The 21,642-nt window shown below is 35.8% G+C and overlaps 4 protein-coding genes across 11 annotated transcripts; 1 reads left to right on the forward strand and 3 right to left on the reverse strand.

Moving 5' to 3' along the window:
• The first annotated feature begins 128 nt into the window (after positions 1 to 128).
• Positions 129 to 3,142, forward strand: LOC107420375 (uncharacterized). Its single transcript, XM_048476639.2, has 7 exons — positions 129 to 412; positions 620 to 1,231; positions 1,547 to 1,734; positions 1,878 to 2,116; positions 2,249 to 2,448; positions 2,621 to 2,746; positions 2,827 to 3,142. Exons 1-7 carry the CDS (start codon positions 257 to 259, stop codon positions 2,923 to 2,925), a joined length of 1,620 nt encoding a protein of 539 aa, XP_048332596.1. The 5' UTR covers positions 129 to 256; the 3' UTR covers positions 2,926 to 3,142.
• Positions 3,143 to 4,198: 1,056 nt separating this feature from the next.
• Positions 4,199 to 6,320, reverse strand: LOC107420380 (uncharacterized). Of its 7 annotated transcripts, none has more exons than XM_048474960.2 (2): positions 5,839 to 6,319; positions 4,199 to 4,446 (listed from the first exon to the last, which is right to left on the reverse strand). In XM_048474960.2, the coding sequence occupies exons 1-2, from the start codon at positions 6,185 to 6,187 to the stop codon at positions 4,364 to 4,366; spliced, it is 432 nt and encodes a 143-aa protein (XP_048330917.1). In that variant the 5' UTR covers positions 6,188 to 6,319; the 3' UTR covers positions 4,199 to 4,363. The 7 variants fall into 7 exon arrangements, with proteins under 7 accessions (XP_048330917.1, XP_015884804.1, XP_048330918.1 ...); XM_016029318.4 differs by having other exon boundaries at positions 5,831 to 6,315; XM_048474961.2 differs by lacking the exon at positions 4,199 to 4,446 and adding an exon at positions 4,892 to 5,136 and having other exon boundaries at positions 5,839 to 6,320.
• Positions 6,321 to 7,021: 701 nt separating this feature from the next.
• Positions 7,022 to 12,322, reverse strand: LOC107420395 (zinc finger CCCH domain-containing protein 6). The gene is made up of 4 exons (XM_016029341.4): positions 11,859 to 12,322; positions 8,442 to 8,651; positions 8,186 to 8,310; positions 7,022 to 8,104 (listed from the first exon to the last, which is right to left on the reverse strand). Exons 1-4 carry the CDS (start codon positions 11,916 to 11,918, stop codon positions 7,171 to 7,173), a joined length of 1,329 nt encoding a protein of 442 aa, XP_015884827.1. The 5' UTR covers positions 11,919 to 12,322; the 3' UTR covers positions 7,022 to 7,170.
• A 2,155-nt stretch (positions 12,323 to 14,477) lies between these two features.
• Positions 14,478 to 19,751, reverse strand: LOC107420397 (protein IQ-DOMAIN 32). 2 transcript variants are annotated; one of them, XM_016029345.4, is made up of 6 exons: positions 19,470 to 19,751; positions 18,066 to 18,398; positions 17,742 to 17,969; positions 17,149 to 17,226; positions 15,395 to 17,039; positions 14,478 to 14,764 (listed from the first exon to the last, which is right to left on the reverse strand). In XM_016029345.4, the coding sequence occupies exons 1-6, from the start codon at positions 19,548 to 19,550 to the stop codon at positions 14,745 to 14,747; spliced, it is 2,385 nt and encodes a 794-aa protein (XP_015884831.2). In that variant the 5' UTR covers positions 19,551 to 19,751; the 3' UTR covers positions 14,478 to 14,744. The 2 variants fall into 2 exon arrangements, with proteins under 2 accessions (XP_015884831.2, XP_015884830.2); XM_016029344.4 differs by having other exon boundaries at positions 14,478 to 14,818; positions 19,470 to 19,747.
• Positions 19,752 to 21,642: the final 1,891 nt, after the last annotated feature.

Consider the following 21,642-nt stretch of genomic DNA (forward strand, 5'->3'; position numbering starts at 1 on the left):
TATCTGTTAATTTTTTTTAACATAAGCACTTGGGACGTGCGAGCGTGTCGGTTTGCCACCTAGACGTCGTCTATATATTTAAATATAAATATAAATAAATAAATAACCATATATATAGTTTTAATAAGTTTCCCGATAACCAAACGAAAAAACTAGATCCGATAATTTCCGTAGTAATTTTGCGAGAGAGGGGAAAAAAACCAAAAAAAGAAGAAGAAGAGGAAGACTGTGTTTTTGCGGAGAAAATCCAGCAACAATGGGAGCATCTACATCTACGGAGCAGAAGGTTCCGATGGAACAACGAGAGGCAGAAAACTTAGCAGCATCTTCCGGAGCTCTCCCGCTCCTTCACAAAGCTTTTTCCAAGCTCGCCGATCCTCATTCTAACGCAATTCCTATCCAATCTCTCCAGGTTATTCAAATCCCTAACCCATCTCTTATACTCAACTAAACCCAACTCTTTACTAGTTCATTCTCTCAACTCTAAAACTTCTTCCTTTACTAAACCAACAGTTCGAGTCTCTAGAATTGGAATTTATATACATATTATTTCTGTTCAAGTATACATCGTACAAAATTTGTTTGTAACATTAAGAGGGTATTTTTATTTGGTTTTCAGCGATGCCTCTGCATGACGTATAACAACCCAAATTGTGAAACATCATCAGTGTCCGATTCCTTTATTGGATTGTTGGATCATGTTGGTCCATCCATTGTGGACCTATTTTTCGTGGCAGAGAAAGGAGGAGTGCGTTGGGTTGAGTTTGTAAAAGGTTATAACAAGTGCTGTGGAAGGATATCTTCCTCAGTGTCGTTAAATATCTTGTTCAGAGTATTTATTATAGCTGCAAAGAAAGCCGGTTTTCCTGTGAACTTGGATTTTGAATTTGAAGATGATGATTGTAAGATAAATGGATCTCTTCTGCCCAAAGATGTGCTTGTGCTGCTTTGGATGTGTTGGACCATGTCATGGGATTTTAAAGTTTTGAAATTTTCCAGAGGAAATACAAATCTGTTTTTGCCCGATGTTAGTCATCTGGTTTTATCGGCTGTTACATCATGTGCTGAAGTTGGTAGTGGTTTGGATGTGTGGAACTGTGATATTTCGAGCTTGGAAATTCAACTTCCTGTGGGAAAGTTTCTTACTTGGGCCTTGCAAACGTTGCCAAGCCTCCCAGATTGCTTTATGCAATTTGTATATTCCAGACTCCAGAGTTCTGTTGCTGAAGAGGTATCTAGTATTTTTGCTTTCCATTCAAAAAAAGTGAATGGTCTTCGTGTTTCCATGTTTCTCATGTTCCATCCTCATGCTGTCTTCATTTCTAATATGATGCTCTTATTTTTCATATGAACTCCAAGAGCTAAATGGACTCTGGGTCTTGTATTTATGTTATGCATTTTCCGTGCTTTCTTCTAAACTGAGTGCAGTTTTTCAAATCACTTTGTAGTTCTTTTAGTCAATTGGGTTTTTTTTTTTTTCTTTTGTTTTGGATTCGGCAAAATCAGAAATGTATTCTATTTTTCTTGAAATTTATCCTGATGGCAGGATAAATTGGAATCCTCAAGTTCATCGACACCAGTAATTTCCTCGCCTAAGGCTAGGAGTTCCAATCTTCTAACCTGTGGAATTGCATGGGCAATTTCTCTTACCATAAGAAGTGCAGTAAGTGAAGAACTGTTGAGAACATACTTTGTGATCGATGCTGGTGAAAAAGATGAAAACCTCCTTTATAAGTTAGTCATCTTCTCCTTCTGATATTGTATCAACTGTTTTCTCAGCATCCTTATTCCTTGTTTCATTATCTGCTGCTTATCTTTTGCTGTGTCAAATTTGATTGGGAATTGCCTATTGAGCATTACTTTATAATACTTTGTAGGTCATCTCTTCACGGGAGAGGATTGAACAGATTCTGGTCTAACATTGCAGGTTACCAAGGTGCATCTGTTATTTTGATATCCGCAACTACAAGAGATACCGATGAGGGTAGTAGTAATGAAAGGAAATGGATAATAGGAGCTCTTACACAGCAGGGTTTTGAAAATAAGGATATGTTTTATGGAAGTTCAGGGAACTTATATTCTATAAGTCCTGTCTTTCATGTATATTCATCCACTGGTAGGTAAAATGGTTAGGGAGTTTCTCTTTTATTTACTTTTTTTTGGGAGGGGTGTTGGGAAATTGTGTTTTCCCATCATTGCTGATTTCAAACTTTTTAGAAACTTACCAAATAAAATTAAATAATGACAGGAAAGGAAAAGAACTGTGTCTATAGCCACTTGCATCCTACTGGTAGATTATATGAGCCACATCCAAAGCCTGTGGGTATCGCATTTGGTGGAACGCTGGGAAATGAAAGAATATTTATCGATGAAGATTTTGCTAGAGTTACTGTTCGTCATCACGCAGTTGACAAAACTTACCAGCATGGTTCCCTCTTCCCAGATCAGGTATACTTTAATGTGCCATTGACTTGGCAGTGTTAGGGAATGACACTTTTTGATGCTTCGAAAGAAAATACTATAAGCTTGGCACTTTATTTACTGTCCTTGGCAAAACCCAGAAAGCATAACTGTGCAAGTTTTGGAATGTGACCTCAAAATTTGAATTGGTAATATTCAGGGGTTCCTGCCTGTCGAAGCGTTGATTTTAGAAGTAGAAGTTTGGGGACTTGGTGGGAGCAGAGCCAAGGAAGTGCAAGATATGTATAAGAAGAGAGAAGACCTTTTCACAGAGCAAAGACGAAGGGTAACATATGAATCACATTAAAGGACCGTATTCTCTCTTGAATTTTGCATCAAATGGTAAATAGTATGATCCTTTTGCAGGTTGACTTGAAAACATTTGCGAATTGGGAAGATTCACCTGAGAAGTTGATGATGGACATGGTCTCTGATCCTAATGCAGTTCGACGAGAAGACCGTTGAGTTAAGCGAGCTATAAAGAAGAAATGTTTGTTTGTTTTTTTTTTTTTTTTTTTTTTTGAATGAGAGGTCAATTTGAGAAATGACTTCCGTATCACTTTGTATATATGAGACAAACCCAGAAGGGTGATAACCCTCAGGTGTTGTCGATATTTTAAAGTTGTGTTCTATATAAATAGTATGATGTATATATATATATATATATATATATATATATATTTTTTTTTTAAATATTGATGGTATTAATATGTTGTTTTAGAATACCGACCCTTTGTCTGTAGCATTAACATATAACAATAAAGGACTTTTTGTTTTTCAATTCCCCGCGGAACGAGTATAAAAGGTTCGTTGCCCGAATCGCAAAATCTTTACTCGCACTCTGCTCATTCTGAGGGGTGCTTCTATACTAACAACTCGTTTTCATTGTTTAGTTACTAATTTTCATTTTTCAATTGAAATAAAATTGACTAAATATAAAGTGAGAGAAAGATAATATGTCAACAAAATTCATTAAAATATTTTAGAATTTAAATTGTTGTTTTCTTTGCTTTTTCTTAGTAGTACATACAGTATGCATTAGATTTGTGGCTCATTCCTTGGTGAGAATGGTGAGTTTGTGTGGCATCTCCGTGGAAGTGGCGTTAGGAGAGACGAAAACATTATCTGGAATAATATTCAAAATTACAAGAATAATGAAGAGAGCTTTTATTATTAGTATTTATTTTTAATACCAATTCTAACAATAAGCTATAGAGTCCAAGCATGACAGGTCATTCATATTGATAATCGGTTTAAGCATGTGATTCACAAGGCAATCCCTGAATACGACAGATAGTAGAAACTTGACCGTAAGTAACTTGGTAGTTTTGTTAGGAACCAAACAAGTTCTCAAGAGGTTGTCCTCTGAGTAAAAGCCACCGTATTCTTGGACAATAATCTGAATTTGAATCTTCCCAACCCCAGTATCCAACAACAACCACAAAAACAAAAACAAAAACAAAAAAAAAACAAAAAAAAAAAAGAGAAAAAAGAAGGAAAAAATAGAGAGAAAGGTTCTCAGGAGGTAGAGATTAATTGGTCCGTTATACTAATGAACATGAATCTTCTGAAATAAAAATTATTGTTATTATTTGCTATCACTTATTCACTGTTTTTGTAAACAGAATATCAAAGGACCTCTTCTATGCTATGTCCTTTTCGCATTTGCACTTCCAATCCAAGCTAGCAAGCCATCTTAAGTAATTGAAAGTTAGAACGTGATTCATGCAACATAGTGTTAAAAGAAGGTTTCTAACACCCACGACTCGTAGAGAGCATATTAATCATTAAGCATATGTATAATGCTTCAACAGTTGAAGCAAAACACAAGTAATAGCACAACAAAACGGAGTTCTGTTTAAAATAATGTCCATTGCAAATTCTATTTACCAAAATTATGAAATCAATAAAAGTGTAGCAGACATGACAGCCCAAAGATCCAAGCCCAAGATAAAGTCACTGCTTCTTCTCTTCCGCTTTCCTTGGCTGGAAAAGAGAGGCACACGACAACATGAGAATTCATTATGTATAATACAGCTTTTTATAGGAAGAAACATTATGCATTTTAGTGAAGTAGAAACTGAAGTCTCACTTGCTCAACCCAATACCCAATCAATAGATATAGCAATGTTAATTTGGGTTCTTCTCTCCCCTAACTTGTAGCCTAAGGATGTTGCAAACACAAGGAACTATAGAACTGCCACTCAATAATTAAACACTAAGAAACATAATGAAAGTGTGTAGAATAATATATGGGATAGTAACATGCTTTCGATGCAAGAAGTATGGGATCTGCAACTCACTTCCAAAACACGTTATGGCATCCATGGCCAAATGCCTATTTGGCATACAAGCTAATAAATAAGACAGTTTGAGATACAAACCAGTGGAAAAACTTTTATCCTGTCATGTGCTAGGTAAGGAGTAGAAATAACCAACAGGATAAGGCATCATATTTCATTATTTAGAAGATTGTCTCATCCACAGAGTAATAACTAGAAAAGGCACGGCTTAATAGACAATTTCTTTGATCATCAAAAGATTACAGCTGACTCAAGAATTGCAAACAAACATTTGATATGACAGTTTTTTCCTACAGTAGAGGCAGAAGTAAACATAACAGCCCACTCTCAGTGTCCCCAGTTCCTAGCTCTTTGCTTTGTCTTGAAAATGTTCCTTAGAGAAGTTCGTTCATAAAACAGGCTTATAGACAATTATTCAAAGTATATCACAAAACTAAACAATCATAAAGGGGCACGACCTCATACCTTCCCTCCCATAATATTTCAACTCAGAGACTCAAAAACATAAAATAAAACGGTTCATGATTAGGAAAGATGAACATGAGACTCATAGCTCATTATCTCTTTTTATATTTCTCTTAAACATGCAATGATCTCGAAGAAATTCAAAGTCTCATCTTTTAGTAAATAGCTATTAAATTGAACAACTAAAAGACAGCATAATTATTATAAAACTCATACTAATATATATATATATATATATATATATATATATATATATATATATCCTAGGGACTCTGAAAAATGGTAGCGTATATTCAAATCACCGTCGAGTGACACAATGGCTATTATATTTATGGCGCCGACAACAGCTCTGAAGGAAAAATCGTTTGATAGTCAATCTAAAGGGGAAAAGAGTTACAAATTCTCCAAAATTAATCACCAATTTAAAAATAGAAGAAAATGGTGAAACCTGCAGAGTGAAACCAAATAGGATGAATACGCAAAGCTAGTCTGAATTACTAGGATAGGCTTATCTCACACGCCAAGTGTTCGATGGAATGCTCAAATAAAAAATAAAAAATAAAAAACGACAAGAAGAAGAAACTTGTAGAAACAGAACACACCTTGGTACCTGGAGCGGGTTGATGGAGCTCTTCTTCGGGGATAATGACAGGCCAGGGCTCGCCAGCGTCGCGGAACATCTGTTCGGTCTCCAGGAGCTGACCCTTTTCGAGAATCATGTTCCTGATGGTCTGGGCAGATATGGAGGTGGCGTCGAACTTCTCCTCCACGCCATTAACGAACGTGACGCCGATTTTCGGTGGTTCGTCATCGGTTCGGCGCTTGACCTGAATCTGGCAGGCGGGGTTGGATTCCTTTGCCTTGCGAGCATTGCACTGGGCCAAGAACTCCATGCACGACGCTATTCGTGGGTCCAATGCATTGAACTCTATCTTCACCTTCGAAAGGAACTTCAGCATTCTTAAACTGCAATCTCTCTTTCCCTTGCACTTTCAATTTTGGTGGGGTTGCCGCTGAGACTGTGACTTTAATAGACCTCACTTGGCCCAGAAGGGGGGACTCATACCGCTCGCTTCCCTAACCATATGTAGTTTTTCAATTTGAATAAAAATGTTATAAATATTTTTTATTTAAATAATATCTTTATTATTTGATCGTAACAAGACTAGTTTTTTTTTTTTTTTCATTAATTTCTATTAAAGAACTTTATAAGTTTGAACTTCTTTCAAAAGTCAATGAATAAATTTATGCTTTAATTAAAAAATAAAATAAAATACAAGATGGGCTCTTATTAGTTATTCCATTTCAATCGATTTTTTATCTTTTGATATCTTAAAAAATATATATCTCAAAAACAATAATTGTTTAGACTTTTAACTATAAAATGAGCTTTTATTTTACTTAAAAATATTAGTGAAAAATTATACTCCTGGAAACTATATCACAATTTCATTTAAAAAAAAAAAAAACTATATCACAAAAACTCCGCCTGTGTAGGTTATATGTAACGACCTTCTTTTTTTTTTTTTTTTTTTTTTTAAAGGAATTACGAAACTACCAATAGTTGTGTGCCAAGTGCACTTCGTAAATAAATAAAGTCATTGTGTTTTACAGTGAATTTATATTTCAATCATAATGACAATATCATGAACAACAATGACGCCCTTCAATTTTTACAAAATTTGTATGTCGTTCGATGAAACATTACATTTTAAATACAATAATTCCAATATGACTTGATATTCCAAGGGAAAAAGATAAAATAAATTGTAAATCATTTTGACAACAAAAGCTCTCGCCAAAATATAAATTTTGTTTCATAAAAGGCCTTAAAACAATAGAACTTGGCAAATTTGCGATAAAAATTACGATGGGAAAAGAGAAAAATTTAAGCTGCAATAAGACTCTCCGTCCAAAAAAATGTACATAATGAACTACATTTTTAACTGCTAATCTCCCTATCCATTTTCATTCTCTTTGCACTTGGCACATCAGGCAGAGGACTACCCCGTTGCTGAAATGATGTATCATGCTGGTAAGCACAATTGGCTCCATGCCGACAACCCCTTGGGGTATTAAAGTACATGCAAGGTTTCATTATCTTAGGTTTGGAATCTCTTGATTTATAGCTATTTACTGATTCCTGGTTTGTCACCGATTGGTGGCTATGATGACGGTTACCATATTGGGGAAGTGCCTCTTGCCTGTCTCCTCCATGTTGCTGAATCAAACTCTTATAATAGTTTATGTCTTTTGCTGGTGGAGCTCCAACAGACGGTTGGGAGGAAATCGGAATGCCCGGGGGCGGTGGAAGCCGTGGATTAGGAAGAGGTCCCATGCCTGCCCCATTTGGCTGAGGGTAGAGAGGTCCAGTTGGTAGAGCACCCGATAGAGGTGTGCTGGATTGTGTCCTGTTAATGTGAGCAGGAGGTGGATCTGGTAAGGCCACTGGAGGTGCCCTTGATATAGGCATGCTCTGTGTGGCAGCTGCTCCATAATCTGTAACCAATCTCTCAATCATTTTTGGATTGCTGAGAATTTTAATTAGCAATTCCTGGTCAATCAAATTCCCTTGGTCATTGCTACTCATAATTGCAGTATAGGCTGCAGATGCTGCAGCAGCAACATCTGGTTCAGTACCAACAACCATTCCAGCTGATGGTCTCTCAGTGGCAAGAGGGTTAGCTAAGTTCAATACACCATGTTGAGATAAAGATGGAATTCCAGGAGACTGTTGAAAGGACTGTGAACTTGGTGCTACAGAAATAGATAATGTATCAGCTACTGCATCTTCGTCTTCGATTGGAGTAATTGGTATTGACAGAGTTTGCTCATCGTCATAGTGAGAGGCTTCTGCATCCGCCAAAATAGAGGGACTGCAGAGAATAAATGAAAACCTTCAGCTCAAACATGCGTGAAACCCAATATGAAAAAATATAGTAAGGCAAGCATCAAACTTTGGAGGAATGGCTGATGGGCGTGGATAAACTGCTTCAAGGACTCTCATTTCTCTCTGTTTTTGAGTCTCCACCTCTTTGCTGTCTTCCCCAGCAACCACTTGCCAAGCAATATTCAGCACAATCTGTGAAATATGATATATAACCAAATTCAGGGAAAAGTCATGAGTGGCGTTCAGCATTCACATTAGAATCTTGAGTCTCATATTTCAGATTAAAACTGTGTAGAAATTGGATGGTATGAAATCTCATTTACCCTTGAAGGTCGTATCCATTTCACTTGTGGAATTTGAGATAATTTAGTCTGCAACTGATTTGCAGGATGAGCTCCTTCAAAGCCAGGAGGTAGAATATCATCAGAGCCTGTACCACTTGAATGCAAAGGCCATGATGTCTTTGCTTGGAGGTGATCTTGAGAATCTAAACCAACTTGTGAAGGAGAATCTTCTGATAAAAACAGCCTAACCTGTTTAAAGGTGACACATGAGTTCATTGACCATTCATAACTAATGGTTTACATAGTAAAGTATCAATGATCCACAAAACTTTAGTCCTGCAACCGAAGCTTAGGTAAGCATGGACTTGATAACATATATACTTCAATTAAGAAATTAGGACTTTTTATTGTCAAACCTTTCCTTATTCTGAATTAACATCCAAAATGAAATTCAATAATGGTGAAATGGTTATATATATAAACCAAAATAAAAAACAAAACAAAGAAAGAAGATAAGAAGAATTCGGTGACAAATCATCAGGAAAATGAAAATACAAAATAGGCCCTCATATCGTCACATTCATCTTCATGTTTTATGACATGTCACAAAGAGGGAAACACTTCTGAGGTCTTGCATGTTTCTAACATTCGCATATATTTGACACAAAAATAATTTAAAATTGGAAAATTTACTTGTAGACTAACCTAGCACCTTAGTCAATACAATCTGCTTACTTCAGTGGAACACCCCCACAACGAACTCCTAATAATAGAAAAGGTTCAACTAGTAATTGATTTTGGGAGAGCCACAGAATTATTCCACATATGCATCATAATTGCGCTTGGACTAAAACTCTTCGGAAAAACAAAGGACACAAGTTTCCAATATACATATTACATGGCCAAGCCAAGAATTCAAACCCATATATAAGAAAATATCTAATTCTTTAGAGAATAAATATCAAGTGGTCCTCAAGACGAATGCTTGAACGAGTTAATTGCAAGATCTCAATTAATCCAGATATCCGAAGACACTAATTCCTTAAATATTCCAGTGACCAGATAAAGCTCTTTCTTACATTGGCAGTGCCAACAATTAAGGCAGAAAAATCTTCACTCACTGATGAAAATTTTTATTAACAAGGGAGGTCAAACAACAAATCTAATGTTGAAGCTGTTAAAATGCTCCAAATAGATCCTGCACCTTAAGATCACAATGCTAGGGTAAGATTGTAGGCGACAACTCCTATCCGGTCAAGAAAAGACATAGATCACTAATCACCCCCTCTTGGAAGGCAATATTTTTGTCAACCAAACAACCAATCAGACTTTAGTCACCTTCTGTGTGATTCCTTTGCAAGCACCAAATGTGACTTTATACAACTTATCACATTAAATGGCCCTCCCATGCTGCAAGTGTCTGTACTTTTGGACAGTCTCCTTCAGACACAGATCGAACTGAATCACTTCCACTGCATCAACTATCTACAAAAGCAAATACCAAGCCAAGACTGGCGCAGCCAGAAAGAAGAGCAAATTGCAATATGAGAAGCCCCAAAAACCTACATTGTGAATGCCAGATAACAAAGGAATTTGAAATAGGGATATTTTTTCTCTGTGTCTGAGGAGCCTAGTGGAAAAAAGCTATAGATGGCAACAATTCAAGCAAAAAATGGTTCAAGAACAACGACATAGGCATTTCAGATCAACAAAACCTAAAGTTAGAACTATCCCATGCAAAAAATATAAAGCGCACACACACACACACTATAACAACCATATCACAACATGGCAATTCTATTGAGTCTCAGAAGTATCATATTCTTCTCACATGAAAATACACTACTTTACCATCAGCAAAGACATTGGAAGCCTGTTCAAGTTGCTCCAATTTGCATAACAAGCCATTTCTTCTAAACCGCTAATGTCTGAACACATTTTCTTCCCTTTAAGCTGTAGCATAGTATTATAGCAATTTAATCAACATCCTACTTGTCCTTTCTGCTAATCTTAATAGCACCTTCGACTTGTGCCAAAATAAAAAATAAAAAAACACTCTCACTAGTACTCAAATGAACATCAAGCACATTTAACATGAATTCATATCTTATTTATTTTTTCCTTTAAGGCCAATTTCCATCCAACACCCTCCAACAATGTAACTTTAAAAAACTTGCAAAATATTTCAATAGTTAGTTTCTAATGATACTTTCATTAAATTCAGTATCAATTTGTAATGATATGGAGGCCAATTTCCATCCAACATCCTCATTACAACTTGGAAATATTACACACATATTTCAATAGTTAGTTTCCAATAATATTTTCATAACAATGATTTTAGTCGCAATTTTGTGTATAAGTTCCTGGTATTTGTAGAACCGGCCTACCAGGGAATTTATTCAGAAGATCCTTATTTTGAAACCTGCTTTTCCAATAACTTCACCATAGTAACTGATATTAGCAATGAAAACTCCTCATAAAGCTTGGCGTCAAATTTTCTGCTCACTTTCCATGCCAATTTCATCCAGTTTTGTAAAGTACATAGAACGACATTTTACATTTATTGTTATCATAAATCAGCCAAAAACATTTGCATTGCATAAAATTAGGGAAAAATTTTGGAAACTTTACTGCATTCTAAATTTGAAGATTTAGCAGAAGAGAAATAGCCTACTCTACTTCTAGTCTATTATCTGACATAATTTAATCTTAAAAATAGTCATACAAGAGTTCGTTCATGACCTAACAAGTTTTCTTACAAAAAGATTTTATCTATTACCAGTGACATCTTTGCAAACACTAACAAGTTAATATGGATTCACACTGAGTATGCTCTCCAAGTAGAAAATATTGTCAAAATAAAAAATCTTTAAAAACCACAAATTTCATCCTCAGCATTTGAGCTGTTTTGAATATGATTCCGCTAGCTTCCATAGGATTAAAATAAAGGGCCCTATTTTTGTGATCCAAGTTAGTAAAAAACCACTAAGGGGAGTTTCTGCAGACACCATGCAATTCAGAATTTGAGGAAACTAATTGAGTTTCATGATAGATTCATAAGAATGGAAAATGTTGAATTTTCATCCAATTACCCAACTTCTGTTTGGGACAATGCAAATGAGAATTTAAACAAATTCCCATAATCCTTAAATACATAGCATGAAATATTGAAAGAACCTAAATTTAAAATTAAAAAAAAAAAATGCTTCAAAAATTCAAACAACAGGGACAGTATAAGCTCTTTGAAATCTTTGAATCATAACAAAACGATGGAGCCAAACGCACCAAAAAAATAAATAAATTAGACGATACGACACCAATGATATATAAATTAAAAAAAAAATGCCACATAAATTTGAAATTCCACATACTTTATTTCCGACCAAATATGAGTAGTTATCGAATTAGGTTACTGGAAAATGTAATTTTTTTTGATTAATTGATTCTTATTACCTGACAAAGGTTAACATCCGAAGCCCAAGAAACTCTTTTCGATTTAGGCAATCCTCGCATATTTAGAGATACAATAAATTTCCAAGACCACTTTTTTTTTTCTTTTTTTTTTTTTTGTTCCTTGCTCCGATTCCCGGTATTATTTAGGGTTTCAAATAGAGCAATATCCGATCAAAATGTAAACCCTACTACTCTCATATTCAAGGGGGGGGAGGAACAACAACCAAGTCTTTACTGCGTCCTCAAAGCCCTAAACATAACTTACCCTAATTGTACAAATTTTACGCGATCTAATCGCAGAGAATAAGAAAAGGCGGATCGCAATCTATAGGCTACAGGCGCCACAGAGTGATCCAAGGAACCCTAGATCCTCTGGTTTGGTCTTTCGCCGTTCCCTTCAGTCCCTTTTCTCTCTTTTTTTTTTATTCCTTCTTTTTTTTAATTTTTTTCTCTTTTTCCTTTGTTTTATCGTTTTATAATAATATCTATCTAATACAGTTGGGTTTTTTGATGTATTGTTAATACTTCTCAGCGAGTGAGCGCGTGGAATCAAAGATGAGTGGAGATTATTTTTGTAAAAAGTAATGCAGTGGTGAAAATTTGAAATTTGGTACGGTCAATAGCCACAAGATCATCTTGCATCCTCTTTTCGCCACGTGCCCTACCCGTTCAATACGTTTTGCGTAATTACGTGTCCTTTTTTTTATCATTGTAATTACGTGTACTTGATTCGTCCTATACCAAAAATATTAAAAATAAATTAAATTTGACTGGGCCAGAAAATGGGTAATATGATAGTGATATAACGGCCCAGGCAGGTAAAGGGATACTTAGGCCCGTTGGTAAAGCTATTAAAGATTTTATAAAGATCTTTCTCCTTCTAAACTTTGAATATAATATAATTTATTTTTACAATCATAGTAATTTAATCACCAAAAAAATTTGAAAGACAGGCAAGGTTACTCCACGAAATCCAATTATCGCATATTTTGAATTTTGAATTACGATATTCATAATTTTATACCTTTCAAATTCTATGCAATGTCAATTTCCCCCAAAAAAAAAAAAGATTTGAATAAAAATAAAAAGAAATTAAGAAGAGGCGGATTGTGAGGGGGTCCCACCACACTCTTTTCACGTGACGAGGGGATTTTCAATCATGGTCAAGTCCCCATCACTATGGGCGGCTCCTAATTTCTAATATTCGGCTATCATTTGGGCTTTATCTTCTAAAACTCACTGCTACTACTACTAGTCTTTTTGAGCATCAGAACTTCGCAACCTACTATGTTATTAAAATGATTTTTTTTTTTTTTTTTTTTTAAAAAGTGTCGGAGAAAATATAAATGGGAATTTTCTGAAACTGGAATATTTGGTAGAGATTGTACCGGCATTTATTTTTGTTTTAGCAGAAGATTCATATTATGCTAAAGACCCCCCACTATTGTGTGATAATTCATGTCACGCCACTTTGTTAAATATTTAAATAATCTGATCTCCCCTGCTTTTAAAAGATTAAAATGCTTTTTGAGTTGTATTGTTCCATTGTCTAAAGAATCAGCAAAAGATACTGAAAAAGAAGGAGCCCAAGGAACTAAGGAAGTTTCACGTTTGATGTTTTTTTACTCTTCTTTTTTTTTTTTTTTTTTTTTGGGTATACCTAAATGCGAATAGAATACACGAAAAAGTGAGATTGCGAATCAGAAAAACGTTCAAGGAGCATGTGATGTGAGTCCTCGCATTCTTCCGCTCAACCAATGGACCCTTTTGACAAAGCCGTAGAAGCCTCCTCCTGCTTCAGGTTCTATTAAAATAGAAAGGTTTATGGAGCTTCACATGTTTGATAAAAAAACACTTCCGGTGTTGGTGTGGCCATTAGAAATGCTATAGCCCATAGGTTATCTTATGGGAGCTTTGGCCAAGCCAATGAAGCTTATCCTTTTTGCGATCCAAATGGATTCAAAACAAGTGGTCTCCCTGCCACTTGATAATTCTGAGACCCTTAGATGCCGGAATGTTTTTTTTATTCAAATAGTTAGGGACATGCTTGGCTCACTTCCCCCATACCAGTGGGTTTTCTCTCCTCTTAGCACCAATGTGGTGGCTCATCTTTTAGCTTTTTTTTTTGGGATGAGTTGTGATAATTCTTGTATTTGGTTGGAGCGTCTTACGTGGCTTTAAATCCTTGTTAGACTCTCATGTATCCTCTTTTTCCTCTTAATAAAATTCCCATTGGATTTCTCCCAAAAAAAAAAATAATAATAATAAATAATAATAATAATAATAATAATAATAGTCACGTGAGTCAAGATCTAGAGTACCATTAATTCGCATGAATGAGAAATCAATTATCAACAATGAGAAATCAATTATCAACAGATCATCACAGGATTCACGCCCTTTATTAAATTTTTCATTCTAAGTTGAATAGAAAGCTCACATTATCAGGAATTATGGAAACAGAGAAAATCCAATTTTATTATACAATGTCACGAACACCTGGCATACAAGCCTTCCAAAAGCTCTTCACCTTTATCGTTGCGTCTGAATCAGGGAAACCAAAAAAAAAAAAAAAAAAAAAAAAAAAAAAAAAAAAAAAAAAAAAAGGGGAAATTCATCTCTAACAAACCTACGTAGTATTTATCACACACAAATATACCATTTGGTGAAAGTTACACAAAATAATAAAAAAATAATCGTAGTAACAGAAGAAAATGTACATAATAAACCTCTCTCAGTTTCATACATATATATATAATAAAACCTCATAGAAGTGACTTTGCATGGAATAACCAGGGTGCCATCCAAGCAGAAGAAGCTGCAGTACAAAACTAAGTAGCTAGCCGGCCAATATATGATCAAACTTTCAACTTTAAGCGCCCAATACTACTGGTCATCCGCTACTACTGCATTGATAAGATGATCGATTCAAATAGTTCTTTACCTCTGCCATTTTCTCTCTGAACGAAGAAAAATGCAAGAACAAGCAATTCAGGGACAAAAATTCATATCGTAAATATGCTGTTTATCTTCTAGTTCTGTCTCTCATTTTTTCAACAAATATGTTTTTCTTATCAATTAGAAATGTCGACAACAGGCTCAGAACAAACACCACCATTGCAGATAACAGTGCTAAGTAAGATGGCATTGTTAAATTCCATATTTACCATTATAATGATGCAGAGAATATACAATAATTGTTCAATCAAAACCATTATTTTCTCCAGAAACACAACTGTTGAAGGCTAAAGAAAGAAAAGAAAAGAACTCATGGAGAGAACTAATAGAATGAAAGGCCAAGAATATATATACCAAATGTGGAAATCAAATAAAGACAAACAGACGAAGGAAAAGAGAGAGATATTAAGACAAAAACTGTGAAGCATACACAGGAAACGGAATTCTTAGTTATACTGCCAGTGTGGCAAAGCTGTGAAATAAACTTTTCAGATTCTTCACAAATGAAAATGAAATCAAAACAGATAGAAAAAAGGACAAGACAAACTTTAGAAGGTTCAGAAATTAAGCATGCATACCATTTCCCTTCGTGCCCTGTTGTGCTTGAGACATTGACCTCTGGATACGTGGAGAACCCTGCCTTCCATTTGCCCCAGGTAAAGAATGTCTCTTCTTGATGTAATTGTCTCTTTCTTGCACATCAGGACTTGATCTTGGAGAGTTATTTGCTTGGAGCTTTGCTCTAGCAGACTCAGTGGCTTGCATAAAGTGGGGGAGAGAACTGTTGGCAGTGCTATCTCTTGGTTCGTGATCAGGCTGATCAGGTCTTGCTGAACCTAAGGAATTGCGCCTTTTACCGTTTCTCTCTTTGGACAATTTTTCCACACTACTTCTTGCACCAGAATCCCGATTTGCATTTGAGGGTGATTTCTTCCCTGCAGATAGAGAACCACGCTTTTGGCTAGACCCACTCTTGTCAGATTTATGTTTTCTCCCTTTCACTGAAACCTGACTAGAAGGTGTTCCTTGAGATTCAAGGACTGTCATATGGCTTCTTGGAGAAGCCTCTGGAGATGATCCATATACTTGAACGCCTGTCTCAGAGTGGGGTTCTCTCTGAAAATCGGATTTATTACTATCTGGTCTCTGCTCTATCTGCGGGGAGTCAACCGCAACCACGGAATCAATAGATTCAGCATTTATAGCATCAACTTTCTCTGGTTGATCTGTGACAGGAGATACACTAGATGCAGGGATTGTAGAAACATCCTTTGCCTCAGTATCTGGGTTTTTCATGCTGTTAGGATTGGAAAGCCTTTCATCTGAAACTTTGGCTTCACGATCATACTCCACAGCTCCAACATCAGATATATCAGGTGAATCAAGAGTAGATGAAATAGAGAGTTCAGTACCACATTCCGAACCACCCACTTGAAACCTTGGTCCAAGCAGTGCTGGATTTTCTGCAACACCTATCTCCTTTGTCCTGATTATGGGATGTGCACCAGATGAAATTGTGTCCTCTGATTCAACTCCAGCCTCTTGATAGGAGGAACTGATAGATCTACATGAATTGACTGTTGAACTCAGCTCTTCAAATTTCGAGTGGGCAGCAATAAAAGCAGGATTACTTACTTTCCTTGATCCAGATATAAATTTCTTTCCCTCAGTCTCCAGTTGTTCTGAGGCTGATCTTTTCATTGAACGTTTTGGTTGCTCAGTTTCCATTTCAAGCTTCCCAGAAAAGGCATTTTGCTCCAGTTCAGAATCTGCATCTGACTGCAAAGATTGATTTGGAAGAAAACTTGTATCTATTGAGGTCTCCTTCGCATCAGATGCATCTTTGCTTTCCATCTGAGGCTGCTCCAAATTATCTTTTACCAAAGAAGAAGTAGACTGGCTTGCATGAAAGTGGAAGTTGTCTGCCTCATAAGTAATCAGATTCTCTTCGCTTTCAGATGGCACAACTGATTCTTCAATACCAGATTTTGAATCAGCCGTCTCACCAAAGACTTCAGATTGCATTCCAGATTTTAATTGAGACTCAAAATTGTCTTCCTTTCGTCCTTCCTGTTGCTCTGTCACTGTCACTGGTTTTGTTGTCTCTGCAATATCTGCTGCAGAGACTGACATCCACCTCTCCAACCACATCCAAGCAGAGTCAGGTTTAGAGAGATCACACTTGACATGAATAGGTTTCGTCTTCGGAGTTGATTCCAAAAGCTATAATTGGAAAAAAAAAAATATATATATATATATATATATCAATTTAGTTAACAGCATGTGAATTTTGATAAACTTACAAAACAAAGAACAATAATATCATTTGTACCTGGCGGGCAAACTTATTGCTAAGAAGCTTCTCAATAGACGTGTATGTCACATTTGTTTTGCCTGCTAAGTTTTCCTTCTGAAACATGAAAAATTATATTTATAAATAAAGAGGTTCAGACCATGCTCAGAACAAGTAGAAACAGTCTTTACAGATGCAAAGTACACCTGGAGAACCTTTTATCATAAGGAAAAACACACCATCCAATAACTTGCTGTAATTGGAGCTCCATAAGTGAATAAGAATCAGGAAGATATTATGCATTCACTATATACAGAATGGAGGCCAAAAAGCCTCAAAATTTTAAGAAATCCAAGAGGTAAGACTTTTTAGATTATTTAAGTTACAGAAGCATCTTGCTTTCTAGAAGGAGACTTGACGAATCTTATCTTGCCCTAAGCAATCTTTTGTCATGTTGGTTTGGCAAATCAAAGAAGGTTCAAATGCTGTCTTGCCTATTAATATTACTGGAACAGTTTGGCTAGTATTAGTGGTACCAATAATATCTCTTTTATGTTAAGTGGGCTGCTGCTCTGAGAGGATACTGTTATTTACTAACATGAGGTGAGCCAAATTAAGTTCAGTAGCTTTACCAAGTTCTTTGTGCTACTGTTATCCTTCTCAGGCTTCCCAACCAACTTCTTTACTGGATATGATCCTTCCAAAGATAGCCGAGCACATCGAGCACGAACAAGAGCTTGCATTTTAATAATGGCTTGAACACAGCGTAGAGTTCCCACAGCATGCCTACGGACCAAATGCCCTCGAACAGCAGCTTGCAACTTAACTACATTTGTAAGCTTCAAGAGTGCTCTTTGAGCCTGGTAAGTAATCGGATAAAGGAATTAATTCAGATATCTACTTGGTAGATAACAAGCAGACAGTGATTGACTTGAATAATTAGAAATAGAAAGTACCATAAACCCTCTGACAGCAGTCTGGATGACAATGACAACGGACTCATCCGGTTTGGTATCAACCACACTTTCACTTTCAGTGGCAACTGCAGTCTCATCTACTTTTGGATTCTCAGGGATAGGCAATGGGGGTTTTTCATCAATGCATTGCACCACAGATATCTTCTCTGGAATGGTAGTGTCAGCTGATGCCTGGAAATTAAGATTCGCAGATTCTGGACTCTCCTTATTTCCAGATAAAGGAGTTTCTGCATTCACAGTGTTGCTCAGCACTCGAGGCCGTGCAGACCTCTTCCGAAAACTCCAACCGCGTTTGTCAGTGGAACCCTTGCTCTAGAAGGAAATTGCAGCAACATTTATTAACAGAGAAATAGATGAAAAAGATATATAATAGACAAATGTTACTTGCTCTCTTTTGATACCTCTATGAAACAAGTAGCATACTACTTTACCCATATTATGATACAAGAATCTACTGTTACGAGCGAATTTCGTCCCCTACTTAATAACCATTGACAAATTTTATATAGAAAGAATATAATCACTCCAAAACAAAAAACGCAATTTTCAATCCTATCCGCTTTAACCTGAAGTGATATATATATATATATATATATATATAGATTGTATATTGGTACTCATCTTGCTTAGCAGCTAATCAACCTAAAAAGCAGCAATAAATGCTTTCATAATGTATTGGATAAGCTTTTTGTCCCTCTCCTATGAATGCTTTGTACCTAAGATCTACACAATATTCACTATTCAGAATTAAAAGCATCAGTTGGTCATCCTGCATGACAACATCCAGAAAGAAAATAACACATTCTAATATACATATATACATACATAGATATTACAAATAAAGAAAGAGTTATCACAAAGTACGGATAACGGCTCCCCAATGCTTCACTTCAACACAATTCAAACCGAAGTAGCATGCTTAATTGTCTTTCATTTCCTTACAAGTAAAGGAAACAAATAAAAATAAAAAATCATCTCCATGTAGTGGCATATTCAAACTTGGTTCAATGCAGATCCTGGATTTTCCAGATCTTATGCCAACAAACTATATACATTCATCCGAAGTTCCTTTTCTCGGGTTTTGGAACAGAGATTTTTGGAGATTTCTTAGTGGGTAACGCCACAAAAGATTTTGGTCATTTATGAATGAAAAATAAGCAAAATTAGAAACAAGAAGCAAAAATGAAAAACCAGCTTCACTCTCGTCTTGGCATTTAGGGTCACTAATTCAAGGAATGCAAATGAAAACAAGAAACCGAGAACCAAACTAGAACAAACATATATGTAATAGAAAGGACAAACTTCATCAACAAAGACATTCCTTGTTCTTATTACAACGAAGAAAAGGAAAGAAAATAGAAGAAAGAAAAACAATCAGATTACCCCATAAGCTTCGGCATCATCTTTGTCCGCTGAATCGCTACCGCATGTGATAATTTTGAAGCAGGAGGTAGATTTCCCCATTTTTTTTTTTTTTCTCACCTCTCCTCTGCTCTCTGAGTCTCACTCAGACCTCCCTCTCTCTCTCTCTCGTCTTTCACACTGGGTCGCTCACAGACAAAACCGCCTATGTAGGTGAAAAAAGTGTTGGAAATTGTAAAACAATGTAGCTTAAGAACACGGACCTCAACAAACTCCTCAAATCCAGCTAAACTTTAGTGTTGGAGTCCGCCATTTATCCTCATGTTCGTTTTTACTCTCTACGGGTCTATCCGTTGAGAAATGAGAATTTATGTGTTTTTTTTTTTTCTTTTGCTTTTTCTTTTAATGGGGTGTCACTTGTCAGATCTCTAATCTTTTTTATTCTCTTCCAAAAAACAATAATAATAATAATATTTGCAAGATGAAATGAGCAGAGTATCTTATCCACCCGCTAGTCAAGAGACAAAAACCCGCGATAAATTCTTTTTTTTTTTTTTTTTTTACCGGGTAAATATCGGGCAGCCCTCTCGTGGGGGTTAGTATAAAGTGACCGTTGTATCGGCTTCATGTGTTTTTGTGCCTAATCAAATCAAAGATTATACGCTTCTTTGTTCATTGCGGGCCACCTGTAATTATGTTAATATTCATTTGCAAAAACGTTCTGGATTATCTCTCCAAAAGTCATGCCACTTATATTTTATCATCTTTTTAGTCTCTTTCACATTATTATTAAAGCTAAAACAATTAAATATTACAATTTGATTAGAAATCTGCTCCGATTGTAGATGTTAAACTTAAATATAATGAAAGAATACAAAATACAAGACATATAATTTTAACAATTAAAATTAAATATTCAAATACACATTTATAAATTGACTATACAAATCTTGATATAATTAATTCTATAGTTGTTCTTATCTATGTGGTCCCGTATGTTATTACATAATAGAGGACCCAAAATAAAACATTATTACATAATGTGTTTACTTAAGGGATTAGTCATTATTGTGGCGAACTAATCCGAAGCTTATCATTTACAACAAACATCGAACTTATATTATAAATGTGTAGGGACAAAATAAAATTAAAAAGAGGAAAAGAAAAAGGAAGTGGATTTATCACGAGCTATTGGAGAGAAATTGACGATGCAACTTTTAAAGTGATGTAGATTGTGGGCCACGGGTTGGTGGGGCCCAAGTGTGGCTCCCATGTGAGGTGAGGATTAGGAAAATCGGAATAAATAAAAACGGTGTCTTAAGGGAAGCAAAGAGAGATGTCTAGTATTTCTATAACAAATTATTGGGTGTCTACCCACTAACCAATAATCAGCAACCTACTCATTTGACAACTCTTTTGTCTTCACCTGACACGTGGATGTGTGACTGAACGACACGTATGACCACATGGGAGTCCTACGCCGACCCTACCCAAAATGATACTTGCTCGCAGGAACCAAGCATGCCATGTTTCATCTGCTGTGCTTACCTCCTAGTGGCTTGCCATGAGTCTCTCATGTATGTACCATCCTACTTTCTTTTCTTTTTTTTTTCTTTTTTTTTTTAAATATATATATGAGAAAAAGGAAAAACATTACGATCCTCCTCCTTCAGTTTAACAATCCGTTGTAATAATCTATATACTACAATGTTTATGCAAGGTTTTCACATTTTATTTTAGTTTCCGTATAGGTCTCTCCGTGCGACAACTCCAACGACAAAAGTCATTTTTTCTATGCAACCAAACAGGCTCAAAAACAAATAAATGAAGTTTTAAAAATCTTATCAAACGGACAAAATGTTTTAAATCATGTGCACGGACAGTCAATTACCATAAATTTTTACGAGGAAAAATTTCACTACGGAGCTGAAGCACTACATATTCATGAGTACGTGGTGGTCCAATGGGAGATGATAACCGAGCATAAAATCCAACGCTATACCAACTGCTCTTCTTAACTAGCTTTAAAGTTTCTTGTTCGGCAGGAGTATATATGATGTTCCAAAGCTATGAGAAGCCTTTGTCTTATGGGAAAAAAAAAAATTACCATTAGTTGTGTGGTCTCCATCTTTATTTGATATATTATCTATCCATCAAGGAAAAACATTAAAATATATATAAATATATATATAAA

The sequence above is a fragment of the Ziziphus jujuba genome, chromosome 5, assembly GCF_031755915.1.
Source record: "Ziziphus jujuba cultivar Dongzao chromosome 5, ASM3175591v1".
Classification (NCBI taxonomy): domain Eukaryota; kingdom Viridiplantae; phylum Streptophyta; class Magnoliopsida; order Rosales; family Rhamnaceae; genus Ziziphus; species Ziziphus jujuba.